Source organism: Hyaena hyaena, unplaced genomic scaffold (assembly GCF_003009895.1).
Source record: "Hyaena hyaena isolate Hyena2069 unplaced genomic scaffold, ASM300989v1 scaffold_34, whole genome shotgun sequence".
Lineage (NCBI taxonomy): Eukaryota > Metazoa > Chordata > Mammalia > Carnivora > Hyaenidae > Hyaena > Hyaena hyaena.
In genome coordinates, this window is record NW_024080665.1 from 4916629 (window position 1) to 4934133 (window position 17505).

Sequence of the window (17505 nt, forward strand, 5' to 3'; positions counted from 1 at the left end):
TACCCCCCTATTACCATTTATAATAATGTGGAATATTCCATTTCACAAACCCCTCTTTGGGAACCCCTGCTCTAGTGAGTTCCTCTTAGCACATGATACCCAGTGCACACATTCTGTGCTGCTTGGGGAATGCCTTGAAGGGGTAGGTGTTCTCGGGGAGGGTAAGTTCTACATGTGAAATCACAGGAACACTTTAAATACAGTTCGTTTCTTCAAATGCACCAAGTTATACCCTGAGGATTTGCACTGTCCTGTCAGTCTCAGGGTTTCAGAAGAACTTTGAGTACCTGTGGGTTAAATGAGGTTTGCTCCCAGCCAGCAGTTTGCTTCTGGAGTAATCACACCTCCATTAGCCAGTATGAGGAAGCCACCTCCGGGGTGACTTGCTGACTTTCTTAAAGCAATATGCCTCCTTACACACCACTAAAGCTCATTAATTCCACAAGCCCTGAAACTCATCAATAATTCAGAGAACCCAACTGACATTAACAATCCCCTCTGGAAGGACTCACATCAGGCATTTGCTAGAGCCAAAATAATGTAATTTTAAGGTTTAGAGAAGGGCTAAGCTTTTCAAAAGAAAAGATGCCCTTTAAATGACAAGGGACCACTTTATCTTCAGCCTTCTGCGGAAGCCTATGAAGAAGTCCCCCTTGAAACTAGCATCAGGTATGACAAGACGACTTTCAGAATCCTCGAAGGTAGTTTTCAGTTACGTGGCAAAGGGGCTAAGTAATATCCCTATCAGGTATCAAAATGTCCCATTTCTTTCTGGTTCTCTTTCTGGTCCCCTTGTCCTTTCCATTTCCACAGTCACTTCCCTAGACAAAGTCATCATCATCTCCCACGTGGATGATGCCAACAGTCTCCCGATCGGTCTGTTCTGTTTGCCCCCAAACATTCTCCCTCAACTTTTTCCCCAATATGGCCAGATGGATCCTTCCAAATCACAAGTGTCCTCAAGTCATTATCCTGCTTCTAAAAACCTTTAGGGACTTTTTCCTATGCTTCTGTTAAAGTTCACACTGTTGGTCTACAAGGTGCTGCCTAAATTGCGGGGTTTCACTGCTAAGTGGCCCCTGGAATTCACTTCTTAACCCTCATCACACTTCGATGGAATTACTTGTTTTATTGGTGTCTTCTCTGCTAGGCTACTGGGTAGTACAAGGGTAGGAAGTATTTCTGTTGTACGGAATCCACATTTCCTGGCACTTAGGAGGATTCAACATATTTGTTAAGTGCATGTTGTGTTTTTAGTCTCTACCAACACAACTGGAAAACAAAGAGTAAAAGTGGGCTGGTCTTTGAACTGCACGATACTCTAAAAGGTCCTGAGCTTGTGCTGTACAGGTCTCTGAATTCTTTTTTGTTCCCCCCAGGATTAGTACCAACATACCAGAAAGTTAGTCAGATGGTGGCCTGGCTCAAACCTAGGTTTTGGCAGAAAACAGTTGTCCTTCAAAGAAAGTTATGATTTATTGGCCTAATCCAAATAAAGGTCTGATGATATTTTCTGAACTAAAGAGCAGAACAGGTGGTTTGAGAGAAGATATGTATCACTTCCTGTTGAGGCTGCCAGGTTGGAAGACATGGTTTGGAGGAAGAATATTAGAAATTATGGGACTTTCTTGGTGAATGGTGACAGAAGACAGAATGCTGGAAATATGGATCAGGTCAGGAAATTCAAAGTCCTGGCTCTGCCACTTACTAGAAATGTGACCCACAGTGGGCCTCTCAACTTCCCCAACTTCAATGTCGTTTCCCAATAAAATGGGTAGAGTCACATGAGCTCCCTTAGAAAAATCCAAAGGGCTTGCTTAAGCCTCGAGGGATATGAAAAACAATTCACATAGTAGGAAAAAAAATCTATCAAATAGATGGCAGCATTACGAAATTTAATCCACACTGAAGACTCCTCCAATAATGGTTATGTGTGAAATGCCTGTTTTAAAGAGGCTCACAGATACTACTCTCTCTTGCTGGAATGACTGTATTCTCAGTTGAAGACTGGCATGTAAAATGTAAGGAACCTTGCTTCCCAGCACCAGCCTTGAATCTGATGGGCCCCAGTAACACCTTTGCTGTATTTGGCAAAGATATTCTAGTTGGAAAGTACTCAGTCATTTATATTTCCCCCAAACCCTTTCCATGCGTTTTTAAGTAGCAGTTGCTATCTCTTATCACAAGCCAATTTAGCTGTTTCCTTTACAATTTCAAAAATTAGCCTGGCTAATGAAGTCCTCCAAATTAAGGGTGAGAATAAAGATATAATGATAAAATAGCATATCTAACATTTATTGAGCATCATCCCTGCCCATGTGCTAAGCACTTACATTCATTATTTTACTTAATCCTCACGCCTACTCTACAAGGTAGATCCTGTTATCAAGTTTATTTTAGAAGGACTCTCAAGTGAAGGGTGGTTAAATAACTTGTCCAAGGTCACACAGCTTGTTAACTGCTGGACTTGGGGTTCAGGCTCAGGCAGCCTGACACTGAAGTATTTCTCATTAACCACTAACCACCTATTCTGTGCCAGGTGACGTGTCAAGACTTGAGGACAACAAGACGACTATGGCACGGCATTTCTCCTCAGGGGGCTTGGAGTCTTTTGTAGGTACACACATAGCCGATCTTTCTCAGACATAATTCTTAGAGTAATAAGGCCTATTTGGAAAATTAGGCACTATCTAATTAATGAAGATGTTTCAAATGGAATTACTTTGCCTGCAGGGAACACCCCTCAAAGATAAGACTTACCAAACTTGGGCCTTCTCTGAAAAGGGAAAAAAACCCAAACAAACAGACCATCCACTCCCTGAGGTCACGGGTCTGTTTCCCCAACTCCCCAGAGCCCGTCCCGGTACCAAGCACATGGCACTAGGACCAGTGGGTGCTCCACATGTGGCTGTTGGATGAATGAACATGACAACAGGAATGTAATGCACTTGTGAAGATTTCTTAGCTTGCTCTGGGGCCTCTTCTTTTCTCAGGCCACCCACCCTGGTCCTCCGGATCTTAATTCTGATGGACCAGGGTCTGTTTAAGGGATGGCTAGGGTGACATATGATGGGGCAGAAAGAGTGAACGGTGTGTGCGTGTGTGGGGAGGGAAAGAGGGGACAACACAATGGTGATGTCACAGACAGACCGAGCACTTCAGGGGGAAGAATGATGCTCCAGGTATATCAACCACCACGGGACCGAAAACCCACCCTCTGGGTAGTGGATGCCGTGACCAAGCCGGGGATGTGGCAGCATCCAGACACCATGCTTACGGGGTGTATATACATTTCTTATATACACATTTCTTCTCTTATGCTCATACACAAACACACACACGAAGACAATAGGAAAATAGAGGAAGGAAGACCATACCTTTAACTACCCTATCCAGATAGTGTGCTTGGGAAATAAAAGACAGGACATTTAAGGTAGGATCCAGTAAGTGCAGTTCTGCCTGCCACATAACCATGCTGGGTGCTAAGGAGACACAGGAGGACGCAACCCACGTTTGGGGCAGATCTGCCACGGTGGCGAAAATAAAACCAAAGACAAGATGACATGAGAGAGGAGGAGGGAGAGCAAGCACATTCTCCAGAAAGGACCAAAAGGAACTTGTACTCAGTCTACGATCCGGGAGTATGGAAATGTGATCATATGTAAGAAGACATATGGGTAGGGGAGACAGGAGAAAAAGGAGAATGGGAAGCTGCAAAAGTGGCCATGCTCCTGCTCTGCCAGGTTTGTTCTACTTTATGGAAAACAAGAACTTGCCCCTTGTCCACCCAGAGCTTTGGGGGAAGCAGCCGTGTAAGAACAAGGGCACCCTGTCTGGGTTGAGGGGCTTCCAGAGAGCTGGAACTCAGAGCTGTGCAAAACTCTTTGATATGGGCTGGGGGAGTGGGTTGAGTCTTTGGTCACATATATTGCTACATTATCTGTCTGCCATTCGTGAATTTTCCACAGACACAGGTGCCCACAGAGACTTGAATGCAGAGTGCCTGGTGTCCCAAGTAAGATGCATTTCTCCTTTGTGCATCTTACACAGAATGTAAGGTGCAGGTTGACGGATGCCACTGTGGAAGACGAGGAAAAGAAAAGAAAACCTGACCACTTCTCAGTGCTCATTAACTCAAAAGATAGAATGATGCTGGCTCTGTTTTCCAGTGGAAGGGTTGCATCCAAGCACTGGCTTACTTGGCGATCTAAGGTTTTGTTTCTCTTGTGAGGAGGAGGGTCAAGCAGTGCACTGAAAGAAACCTCATGGTGCATGTATGTGGCTGCGTGTTGAAAAGCAGGGCAGCCCTCTTCGTTCCCAGCATCAGTCAGTAGTGCCATTTCATCTTCCCCACCCGGGCTACAGTCATAGCCCTTTGGGGAGCTTCCCTTCCACCCCTCCCATGACAGTTCCTCTCCATGCACCCCCACAATGGCCAGATCGATGGCTCTCTCCTGAAGGGCCTGATGCTTTGTGTCAGGCTGGTCTCTCTCAGCTTGATTTCACACACGAATCTAAAGGACTCCAGGACTGGACTGCATGGCAGAGCCTTATCTGGAAGCCCTGGGGTTCTATAAACTGTCGGAACATTCTTGCTCTCCTCATAAAAAAATATAAATTTCATTTTTTCAGTCCTCTAGCTTGGATAGACACCATTGCTGTTCAATATATATTAGCCTCAAAAGACTGGTGGATGAGAGGCTATGTTTTGACTTGAGGTTTCCACGTGGTATCTGCTTCAAGATGAAAGATGCATCCAAAAGATGCATGCGTAGCCAAGTGGAAAATTGGGAAGAGGAGGTTTTAACTGGGCCTGTGTGCTTCCCCTTCATTCGTGTAGACGTCATGGAGTCTGTGAGATCACAGGATACAGGAAAGGAAAGTGGGGGAGAACGGCTTATTATGGCAAGAGTGAATAAACAAAGCTGTGAAATGCTGAACAATGAAAAGTAGGGACAGCCCACAGGTAATGCCACCCAGGAAGCATCTCAGGCGAAGTTGAAGCCTTTCTTGATTCTTGATTCATCTGTCACGCTAGTCTTATCTGTCAAGCTCATTCATCTAGTTTTTCAGAGTGACCTAAAATTTCTTAGACGTCACCTCCCATGGTACATCATCACATACAGCATCTGCGGGACCTCCTGGCTCAGGTGGTGTTCTCGGCTTTCAGATCTGCAGAGTTTCACAGAGGGTCGTGAGCACAGACTGCTGTGCGCTGGAGTCTCTCTTGCAGGGGTAGAAAGGAGACACCATCAGCGGGATCCAGGGGGCCATGCCATCACGCAGCATCCGCTGGGAGGGAGTTCTCTCACACGGAAAACCTGCTTATCTCCAAATTTAAGGGTGATATCCTGGCTGCGGTGATGAGTACAAATTATATCTACTCTGTCCACTAATCTTCCCAAAAAGTTTTCTGGGAACAGAAGAGAGCCTCTTTGTCTCTGTCTATTGAAAATGAAAGGGATAGCTGGGGTCTCTGTAGTCCAATGTTGTTTATTTATAAAAGCCATATGCAGGTGTCCATACTGCTGTTCATGCTTCTATTGTTTGAAAATCTTGGTACGTATGCCCTCGAACGTAATCTCTTAAGAATTCGTCATGACTTTAAAACATTAACTTTCAGAAAAGAAGACACAAAGTCCATGAATTTGCATTGTGGATGGTGGATTCGGGACTTCACAGAATTCCTTCATCTTTCTCCTCAGGACTTTGGGATGAAGGTGATGACAGTTAAGTCATCTTTCCTCTTGGGCCATTCTTATTTATTTATTTATTTATTCATTCATTCATTCATTTATTTTTAACACTGCACAAATGTTTCTTATACTCTTTCTCTATTCCTGTCACTATACAAGAAACTAGAGATAGTGGTGGCATACAGCTATTCATGATACAGACTCTCAGCCTTTGGCAAGAGTCTGTGAAGTCTTAGATCTCTGTAGCACTTCTATGACCCCCAACATGCAAACTTCTTCCCTTGACTTGCTTGTACCAATATAGGTTTCCAAAAGTTTCTCTCAGGGTAATCCCGAGAAGCCTCAGGGGGCCCCTATCAAAAGCTGTGAAGAACATGGCATGAGCCTTTTCATTCTCATTTTCCGGGAGCCTCTGCTGACTGTAACGGTTGTATCACTGGTACATATTAGGCAGATTAGACAAGGTTCATTATGGCAGGTGATGGTCAGGGTGGTTATGATCATGTGAACTTCTTTAGATGTTTGACAAACCATCGTCGAGATGTTCTTGTTAGGACCTTGGATACATAAACCCCCTTCTCTCTTTGGATGAAGGATCAATGAGTAAGTGGCTAATGGTATCTACTTGAGAGGGACTCACAAAGCCCGCTTAACCTTCTTCGACTTTCCCACCCCTATCACATGTGGGCTAAAATCTCCCAGAACCAGAGACTGAGCAAGCTTCCGCTCTGATAACTTGGGGTAGAGGCCCATCCATTTTCTCATCTCTCCACTCAGGTCACGGGTCCTGTAGTGAGAGAGTGCTTTCAAGGAAAAGCACAGGGTTGTCATACACGCGCTGACACCTTGTGGGCGTCTTGTAAGCTCTCAGTTAAGGAATGTCTGATTACACACAAGGAACCTGAGAGCTATCAGTCAACAGTGGGCCAAGGACTCCAGAAAGTTTTGTGGTCTTTCTTTATAATTTCTCTTCATCATGAAGTCTGGCTTTGCTCACTGGAGTAATTGCATCATCTGAGTATTATTTTTGATCTTTACTCCCAGAGGAGGATTTGTTTAAGAATCCAGATTTATGTGATTGGACAGCTCTCCTGAAGCCTAGTAAATAACTGTGTATCTGGCATCTTGAACAATCACAGCTTTGGGGTCAAGGTTGGAATTTTACAAATGTAATCAGAAGCTAGCATTTCCCACATGTGTTCTGAGACTTTAAAGACAAGGGGCACCGGACTGAATAAAAGAATTATCATAAAAGTGACCAAAAATGTTAGTACTGGTTTCAATGATATAGGGAAAAAATTAGACACCTTCTCAAATTTAACTATGACTTTTAGCTTTCTCTAAAGAAGTGGGAGGTCAAGCCCCAGACTTGAGACCCATGAAATTCCTGGAAGAGACATTGCAAAATAGGCTTTTTAGGACTCTGGGTTGACCACATACTTGAGAAATAGGCCTGTACCAATTCATCTTACCTTAGCTGCTGGATTAGGGAAACTGGGTTTCATCTACGCAAGTGGGAGTATTACTGACGAGTGAGAGTGAACATGAAAAATCGCTTCTTACTTGGGGGATATGTTAGGATCAGGGTAACTCAGTTTGCGGATGCTGGGTGTGCGGGTCTGTGGGCAGTGGAGGAGGGGGCAGGCACACCATCCCCCAGGAGGCCTCCTCGGCACCCCCTTTCTGTGATTCACAGAGGGAGAAAATGAAGCCCCCAGCGGCCATGTGGGCTGCCCATGGGACACTCACCAAGATGCAGGGAGACAGACAGTTCTTAACAGAAGGAATTAGGATTCAATGTGAAATAGTCTTGTTTGTTGAAAAAAACATGGTCACTAAAGAGGATGCCACTGCCCATTTTCCCTTTTGTTCTGAAAATCAACCTCTTTTGAGAAATGTCAAGTGGTTCCATAAAAGAAAAGATGGACCAAAGCCTCTGCAAGGAGATATTTAATTCCTGCTATAATAATCTGCCCCAGGTAATGTCACCGCGGTGAAGAGATTCCTAGGCTGGGGACTTGACCCTAAGGAGCTCACACTTGTCTTACTGTTTAATGCCAGCTGGCAGGTAATCAAATCATTCTTTCCTGTTTATGGAGGGCAGCAGTGTATAAACAAACAGGCCCTCTGCACTTGTTTCTACTGTATGGAGGTGTCGTAATCAGTGTCTTGGATTCCATTTTTTTTGCTGGGATGGGACATCACTAAATTACAGCACACGGGATAGCTGCGCTCTACTGACCTACTGTATAATAATGAAATCTGATAACAAGAGAACATTTAACACTTTGGATTTCTAACTCTTTGCATCAACAGTTTTTGTCTTTTCCTAAATGATCCTGAAATGGAGTGAAGTTCCCTGGAAACAGAAGGCAGCGCTTCTTGTCACCATCAAAGATTAAAAAGAGATCTCTCTTCATTTTATTCCAAAAGGAAAAAGAAGGCACCGCCCCCGCTGTTTTCCTCATTTGCATCCCCTATCCCTTCCCTTTCACTGGACAAGGTTACTGAAGTGTTCCTCAGCACTAGGGTGTTGGGTTTTCACTGGGGATGCAGCTGGCCACAGACAGAGACCCACGGAGAGCAAAGCTGCCATGCAGGGAGATTAGACAGGGACACACGAAATGCTCACCACAAAATGAAAGGTAACAGAATTCCGAGCCAATGTCCTTTCATCTGAGCCACTATGACTTAGTCCATTACTTCTTCAATGTCCTGTGACATTTTTCTGGTATTTAGGACTGTCGGCCTCCCCCATGAATCATGCTCATTTACCTGGAAACATTTCTTATCTGGAGGAGAAAAAGCATCTGCAATCCCAGGGAGGAGCTGGCTCTTACAGAGTGACAACGGGTACATGGGTGTGCAGGGGAGGAGAGGGGAGGGCAGATGGGAGTGGGGTGGGATGGTTTGACTCTCTGGCATCAGAATAAATGGGATGTCCTTTAGTCCAGGCTGCTGCACATCTACAAGACATGAGACAGCGCAGCCTGCCCACCAACCCTGTCACGAATCACGCGACTGAGCTGAGGGAGAACTTCCTGAATTCCCTCATTGTCATTTGACTGAGGTGAGATGCTTTCATCTTATAAAAGTCTGACATCCTTAAACTTTTAGGAACTTGGCAAGGTGAGTTGAGGACTCTGCAACCAAGTGATAGAAAGCAGAATGCATTCTCTCTGGGCTCTGATTTTGGTTTTAATAGGGACAGGGTCGTCTTCTGGGCTGGCAGGCTGAAAGGTCAGCCTGTCCCCAGTCATGGTGGAAAGTGAGGGTGTGGGGAGAGTAGGGTTTAGAGAAGAGGGGGCCCTGTGCATGACTAGGGCCACTTCTCATCAAGGGGAGTCCAGGACCATCGCAAGGTAGGATGACATTGACATGAGGAAGCCACCCAGAAGTGTGCAGTCAAGATGCTGTGGCACCTTCTGCTAGTGACAAAGCAGGAAGGGCTGCCCTTGGCTCCGGGTGGCTCTGTTAAGAGTACACAGTGGGCAAACCAGGTCTGCAACTCATAATGAGAAGGCACAGCCTCTAGGAAGGATGTGAGCCAGATGGCTCCATAGAAAATTTGGGCTTTGCCTTGAAGACTTCACGGCAAGCAGCTGGTGAGGAGCCCAGGCACTGGGGCTCAGAAAACCAAGCCTCAAATGCCAGTTCTACCTCTTAAAAGCTAAGTGACCTTGAGCCTCAGGTTCCCGAAAAGGAGGAAATATTACGTATGACTTCAGAGGGTGACCGTTAGCAGTAGGAATGCGAAATAAGGCAGTTAGAGCCCTGAGCACATGCTTGGCACATTGAAATACTCAAAAATTAGAAGCCATTATTATTAATATTAATAAGTGCAAGGGATTCTGAAGCCACTTATAAACAGAGTGATGCTGTGGGGGTGGGGAATGATGAACACAGGCAAATTTCAGATTATAAAACAAAAGGGATGAAGCCTAAGAAAAATGAGAGCAGTGGCTCCATTCGCTCAAAATTTCTTTGTCCCTCAAAAGGTCTGGGGCTTGTCTTCCAGTTTCCCTAAGACCCAAGAGGTGACCTGAATTCAGCATCAGAGGGACACCCGGAACCCTGCCTTCCAAAGCCATGTGCTCACCATCTGATCACAGACCCTCCTTTTGAAAAAAATGGAAGGGGAAGAAGTTAAAACACACACACAAACCAGTTGATTCAACAAAGAGCTTTCGGTGAGTGCCCTTTCCAGGATAATAAACCAAGCAAAACGTCTGGCGGTGCTTAAAATCAACGAAAGCAGCAGGAAAGGCAGGAAGAAGGGAATGGAGTGATCAGCTTGCACTGAGAGTTGCCAAAAGTGCTGTTTTGGGGGGGAGGGGGCTGCGAGGAGCCCCTGGAGAGGACAGAGGAGACGGAAGCAGACTGGGTGCAAGCAAGCACAGGGGAAGGAGGGAGGGAGGAAGCCAGGCCCAGTGGGAGGGCCCATGGGAAGCTTTCCCCAGGATTCCAGGCCTCTCTCGGAGCTCTGGACTTGATGGCCAGGGGGTGTGGGGGCCTCAGAGCTAAGCCCAAGCGCTCCAACCAGATCATGAATTTGATAATAATGGCCACGCTTACTGAACACTGAACCATGTGCCAGCCTGTGCTACAGTCATGCACAGGGCCCCCTCTTCTTTATATGCAGTATGATCCCCATTGTATAGGTGAGCAAACGGAGGCTCAAAGAAGCACTGGGACAGCCCGCGGCTAGCTGCTAAGTGGTAGCAGTTGCGTGCCTTACTCCCGATCCCCAGCCTAACACAGAACCCTACTGCGTGGGCCCAGGAAGGGCTAATAGACCTCTGGGAAATGCAGACTGGGAAGGAAAAGGTTAAAATTGGCCCATTGTGGGCTTATGTCAAATTGAAGCTGGAAAATGCCAACCATAATGTCACCAGATGAAAGGACGTTTTGCCCAGCTCCCCCATGCAGACAGTCAGCTAGCGCCCTCAGCACGTCCCGCAGGAGACCCCCCGCCTGGGCCCGCCATACCGATGGTGCAGTGTTCGCCGTTCCAGCCGGGGCTGCATTCGCACTTGCCTTCGCGGCATGTCCCGTGTTCTGCGCAGCGCGGGTGGCAGGCCCGCTGGTCGCAGGCCGCCCCCATCCAGCCTTCCTCGCAGCGGCAGGTGCCCCCCACGCAGACTCCATGGCCGCCACAGTCAGCAGCACAGATCTCTGTGGGGAGGAGGAGGAAGGAGTGGGGGAAGGGGACGGGGGGGGGGAGGGGAGGAAAACAAAACACATCTTGAGCCAGTCACTGTTGGAAACAAGAGTCACCCTTGGCTACCCACCCCGTCTCCCATGAGGCGTGGGAGCCAAATCTCCCTGAACAATGACCCTCGGATGAGAACAATTCTCCAGGCAAAAGCCTGTCCTGAGCCCGTTTTCCTACCAAAACAGGGCAGATTGGAGGGCTCTGCTCTGTTTGTTTTCCCCTATTGCTAGCCTGTCCCCGCTTCTGTGCCTGCCACCTCTAAAGGGGACCGGCCTTCCGAACAGATGTGAGGAAAAGTCGAATTTAATTAAAATCTGGTTATGTGTGAAAACAAAGTGAGGACGAGTCCCGGTTCGCCAAGTGAAGCACTCGTGGATCTGGCTGGGGCACGTGCAGGGGGCCTGGGGTCTGCACTTCATTCCGGTCTTGAGTGCCATGGAGGTGGGGTGAAAGGGAGGCCAGTCCCCCACACCCCGGCATGTACTCTGGGGCTGTCTCTGTGCTTCTCTGCTGCCTGTGCTCTAGCCTCCACACACTGCTCGGTCACTCCCACTCCACGTACCACCTCAATGACCCTTCCGATCCAAAGCAAACAGTTGGGGCACCATCTCACAGCCCACGGGGTTGCCCAGGCCTTCACAAAAGGCCTGTCTGTGAGTCGGCACAAAACACACACGGCCCGATTCACAGGCCACTTCGGCTCTCGGCCAGTGACAGCTTCACAGTTGCACAGGCAGGGGTTGTGAAAGCTACGAAACAGGTTTTCGGAACCAAGTTGAGCAGCTGTGGCCACCGATGCTCTCTGCCAGGACTGTGATGGAGACCCTGCCTGCAGTCTGGGCCTCATGGCCCCACAGTCTTCAAATGAAAATCCCAATGTTTTCATTCGCTTTCAAACTAAATTAACTGGCACTGTGTCAAGTTGCATTTGCCCATGACAGCTTGGAATCTTCCAAGCTGTATTCCTGGTTTAGAAGCTACTAATAGTCTAGCTATTTTTGAGAAAGGAGCTAAATCAAAATTAGATCTCAGAGGCTCAGACCTTTCATATCAACCTACAAGGCAACGGCTACAATGCCTAAGAATTAAAAACAAGGGGTGCCTGGGTGGCTCAGTCGGTTAAGCGTCAACTTCGGCTCAGGTCACCATCTCGCGGTCTGTGAGTTCAAAACCCGCTTTGGGCTCTGCGCTGACAGCTCGGAGCCTGGAGCCTGCTGCGGATTCTGTGTCTCCCTCTCTCTCTGCCCCTTCCTGACTCATGCTCTGTCTCTCTCAAAAATAAAGAAACATTAAAAAAAAAAAGAATTAAAAACAAAACAGAACACAACAGTTGCCTATGCCAGACACCTAGCCAAGCACACTACCTGAACAGGGGAGTACTTTATGCAGGGACACGATGGATTTTTCAGGTGGGGGGGCCACTATAAAATGGGTGCAAAGAGCCTTGGCCTGCAGCTGGGGGGACCTGGGTCCTACACCAGGCTCAGGAGCTTCTGAGCTGTGTGGCTGTGGGCAGGCTCTTTGACCTCACTGATGCGGGCAGTGAAGATGCCGCCTCACGTCCCCTCTGCTGACCATCAGGGCTGCGGTGAGCACTCAGTGAAGTGGAACATGGAAAAGTGCAGGGCAGAGATGACTAACTCAAGAAAGTTTTCTCAGGACAGTGAGTTTTAGACCAAGAGTCCAAGAACCAGGTGCATCAGGTCCTTGCTTGCTCAGCCACTCATCTACTGTGTGACCTTGGGAAGGTCACATCCCCTCCCTGGGTGCTGGTTTCCTCATCTACTGCAGAGGGAATCTGATGACATCTAAGGTGTCTTCTAGCTCTCAGACCATACGAATGTATGCTATAAACACCTTCCATGTTACACAGCATAAGCTACCCCCAGGCTCAGCTCAAGGGTCTCTCCTTCTCTGAGAAGCATGTGACTCACACCCTGTGGTTATTCTCTTGTTCCTGGCCCTTCCATATTACGTGGTAATTTGATTTTCTGTTTCTGTGCCTGTGTCACTGTCAGACTAGGGATATCTGAGGGTGGACACAATTCTCCTGATCACATCTATGCTTGGTACCCAGCACAGACCCTGGCACAGAACAGACCCTTAATTGGGATTTGCTGGATAACGGATGAATCCATGTGCGCCTGGGGTGACAGGTTCCTGAGAATGTAAAACAATTCATATACGCCCTGCACAGCCTGGCCGAGAGTCAGTCTAGGCCTATCTCTAGTGAGATGCCCTTATGAAAACTTCCCAGTTTGGGATGGGGCTGTGGAGTACAGCCGCCACATCAAATATGGCTTTCTCAGGACATTCTTCAAGCTTCCCTACCTTCTTCTCCTACAGTCCGTCTTGGGCTTTCCTCAAGACAAAGAATGACATTCTCCAGGCCCCAGGCCTTCCTAAGTCCTGTGTCTGACATTTCTATCCCTTCTGCAGGGCAGTGACTCCCGGTGACTCTGAGGCTGGGCCTGCCTCAGGGTTGGAACTTAACCTTGAGACACCTAGGAGGGAAGATTAGTTTATCATTTGTTTGGCTAACACAGCACTTTCTCCACATGGCAGTTTATGGTGTAAAGGTAAACCACAGATGCAAACGGTGCTTCTATTCACTGAGCTATGAGCCAGGAAGAGGGACAGGCTGCTGGCGCCAAAGCCTTGGCCTTTTCACGTAATAGGGTATGGAGAGTTCAAGGGGGTCCAGAACAGAAGAGGCAGGCTTTCCCCAGCATTTGCCTGACTTTAGGCCTTAGCCAACAGGTAGGTCATTCTTATATTAATTGATCTGGAACCAGTGTGGATGAAAGAGCCTAAGACTCAGAATCAGGGACACCTGGGGGGCTCAGTCAGTTAAACTTCTGACTTCGGCTCAGGTCATGATCTCACAATCGTAGATTCGAGCCCCGCGTCAGGCTCTGTGCTCACAGCTCAGAGCTTGGAGTCTGCTTCAGATTCTGTGTCTCCCTCTGTCTCTCTCTCTCTCTCTCTCTCTCTGCCCCTCTCCTGCTTGTGCTCTGTCTCTCAAAAAATAAATAAATGTTAAAAAATACATACATTAAAAAAATAAAAAGACTTAGAATCAGATGGAATCCCAAATATGTTCTGCCAGTTATGTGACTTCAAACTACCTATTCCACCGCTGAATTTCTTCTTCTGTAAAATGGGAGTGGTGACAGCATGCCTTCAGAGGGTGTCTGACATAGAGCATGTATCAATAGATTCGTACTGATCATTCATCTTCTGATAGTATTCCACGCATGCCTACTATGTGCTGAAGGCTGGCTGGTGCTAGGAATACAGAGAAAAACTAGACATAATCTCTGTCCTCTGGGAGATCGCAATCCAGACAAAGCACAAACTGATAATGGAATCCAAAGATTATCAACATAATCCATAGCTGTTACTGCCGCACCTTGTTGCGTTATACACAGTGAATAAAAAACCATGAATTTTAGGATCAGACAGATTTGGGGTCCACTCTTGCTTTGCCACTTCTTGGCTGGGCGACCTGCAGGTTACAAGTTACAAAACTCATTGAGCCTCACTTTCTAGTTCTGTGAAACAGGTATAAAAAAAATTCCCATTTCACCGTCTCACAGGGGTAATGAGCAGGAGGGCCACTTTTGGCTTAACAGCTAACACTTCTATCAGGTTTTAGAGTTTATGAAGAACTCTTCATATGCGATTTCTCACTTAAGTACCACAACCAGGGTGTGAGAACACCAGGTTACTACCTGTCCTAGAGGTGAGGTCACTGAGACCCAGAGGGCATGGGCGAATTCCACAAGGTCATGCGGTCACCTGGTGCTCCTTGTGACAATTCTCAGGCAGTAGGTAGGACAGACACTCAGAGATTAACGAGACTGATCAGCAAAGAGGCAGGCTCTCCTGTGCGGGGTCTCCTTTCCCCGCCCTGCTGCTGATCTTTTGTTACATCCAAGTCAGGCCCTGGATATTTGCAAAATGAAATGAGATCCCGGTCCGCAGAATTTCCCAGACACTCAGTCTCATTTCTGTCATCTGGAGACCGCCGGGCTGCCCATCCAAACGCTGCATTTCCTCACCAGTTTACACTAGACACGCTCTCCTGGCACGAAGCTGAGGTTGCCTGCTGGCTGGGCACCTCTCCATCAGCCTTTTACAAGCTGGGTTGTGAGCTCTTACACGTTTTAATGGAAGGGGCCTGAACAGGGTGACCTTGATGTTTATGGGGTGCTAACTGATGGTAACACGACCTGTCGGTGTTCAGAGTCCCCTCTGCAGACGGCCTCTCCGCCTGAGTGGGAGACTCACTGACTCCTGATGGGAGCAGAAACCCGAGCTGCTACTTTATCATTTGGACTCGAGTTGAGGTCCTGTTGTGATTTTTCTTACGTGTTTTTTTTTTTTTTTTTGGTCGTCCTTGATATAAAAGGAACTGCTTTCGTTTTCCTTCTTGATTTCTGCTGTGACATGAAAGCAGATATAACTTCCCAGAGTGGTTGCTGGAAACCAAATAGGATGGCTCTGAAGAATGTGCTTTGACAGCTCATCTACCCTTTATGTAATGTAAGTGGTACTCTGTGAAATGTGGGTCATGGCTCCTCTCCAGGCCCGGTTTCCTTGCTTGTAATCCGGGGATGACACCGACCACTGGACAGGGGTGTTGCAGGAATTGCTCTCACTTGTTTCGTCTCTCGAGTGCCCACTACATGCCAGTCCTACAGCGATGGGATCTGATGGTGACTGGGACAGGCATGGTTCTTTCCTGACCTCAAGGGGTTGACATTCTAGCATGGCAGACAGACATAACTGACATCAGTGACACAAGTTCACATGTAGAGAAGCAAGACTTCTAGCATAGTGCCTGGCACATAGGGTATAATAAATTGGGCACACGCATACTCTTGTGAGAAAGAAAATGACATGTAGTGGCACGTATACTGGACTGACGTCAGAGCATCAAATGTGAACTCTGACTCTGTAATATACCCGATACAAGTGAGCATTTGATAAGTGCCTGTTGACCTTCACGTGATACGCATCAGAGCTTCCTGGCTGACAGTTGGAGGGGCTGGGATCTGAGAGGAATCCTTCAAAATACTATAGAGAACACAATCCGTAGGGTAGACTTGGGCTCACATTCTGACTCCCCAGCTTCCTTGGGTCCTTGTAGAGTTCTCAGAGAATTATTTAATCTGGGTCATATGTCTTTACTCCCCAAAAGAGGAGAGTAATGATGGTTCCCTACTGGGTGAGTGGTGACAATGGAAGACAAGAGTATAAGTGAAAGGCCTTGGGTAAGCTATGCTATGAACACAACTGACAGATGAGGACTTAAGACATCTTGTATCATCAGAGCTGGACTTCCTGAAGAGGAGTGTTTTCTTGAAGAGCAAAATATTAGAGTCTATAGTAATCAGCCTCGAAATTTAGGTATGCTTTCTCTAGTCGCCTCGCATGGCACCATTGGCCAAGACCATCGGAACCCAGGAAGAAGCCATTTGTATTTGCAGCCTTGGCTTTCTCTTGAAATTACGTAAAAATCCACAGCTGTCCTACCGTTCTGACTGCAAGCCTGTGAAGTTCTTGACTGAAGCACACAGGACCTTGGAGAGGAACCAGGCGGGGCCCAAGAACATGCTTGCTCTTCTCTGAGGGAAAGCCATGCCCACAGCTCTTCCCTTCTGCACCTCTGCCCTGCCCCACCTGTGCACATGGCTGTCTTTTCTCCAGACCAATGGCTAACCTAATGGCAGGCTTTAGTTTTTTCTCATCCTGGGTCCCTGGCAGCAAGCACCAGGCATGGCACAGCAGATTTCAACAAATATTTGTTGAAAGAACATATGAATTAAAAAAAAAAAAAAGCCCTTCATGGAAGAGGTGTTAAATTACTTGGGCTTGACTCTGTCTCAGGGTCGTGTTGTACAAGATTTATTTGGTTAGATACATTTGCACAGGGCTCAGTCCCCTTTGTGCCCAACCTTCTTAGAGACTCAGCTGCAATCTCTGACCGAGAACTCTGTAATCTTAAAGGGCTCAGTCCCTGCACTCTAAGGCACACCTTCCTTCTTCCTGCTGCCCATTCTCCTTCCGTGATGTGAAAGCGAGTAGGCACACGAGGAAGAAGTGGAAAGGGTAGGGAAAGATAGAAGGTTTGGCTCTTGGTTAATTGTGCCCCCAAGTGTATACATAAGGGAAAAAGCTGCCCCAGGCTCCTCTCATTAAATGTTAATCCCTATATGAGCCTGGATGAAGCCTGGGACCTAGCGCAGCTATGTTTTAATTTGTCTGGACTTACTTTACAATCCTGTTCATTAAAATAGCTGGTAGGGGAAGCTGTGGCATTCCCCTAAAGGGACAGACTTACATATATTTTTCTCATAAAATTTCTGTGACTTGGAAAGATGCTCAAAATTGCCACAAGTGAGGAATGGAAGGGTCCCCGCCCAAGGATCTGTGGGCTTCCCTGCTGAGCAAGGAACAGAGGCAGGTGAAACAGAGTCTTGGCCCCATGTGACCTCCTAGAAAGTCCTTTATTAAGTCCGTATTTAGCACTAAAAGGGATAATAGTTCTATTTTGCTTAGGACCTGGGGTTCTTAGAATGTCCTTAA

The 17505-nt window shown here is 47.2% G+C and overlaps 1 protein-coding gene across 1 annotated transcript in view; it reads right to left on the reverse strand.

Annotated features, from left to right (window-relative positions):
- The window catches only part of TENM4 (teneurin transmembrane protein 4), a 387326-nt gene that overhangs the window by 115095 nt on the left and 254726 nt on the right, over positions 1 to 17505 (reverse strand). Inside the window, exons 15-16 of the mRNA XM_039228710.1 lie at positions 10686 to 10871; positions 3378 to 3404 (exon numbers count right to left, since the gene is read on the reverse strand). Of these exons, the coding sequence (XP_039084641.1) occupies positions 3378 to 3404; positions 10686 to 10871 (213 nt within the window). The remainder of the gene's footprint in view (positions 1 to 3377; positions 3405 to 10685; positions 10872 to 17505) is intronic.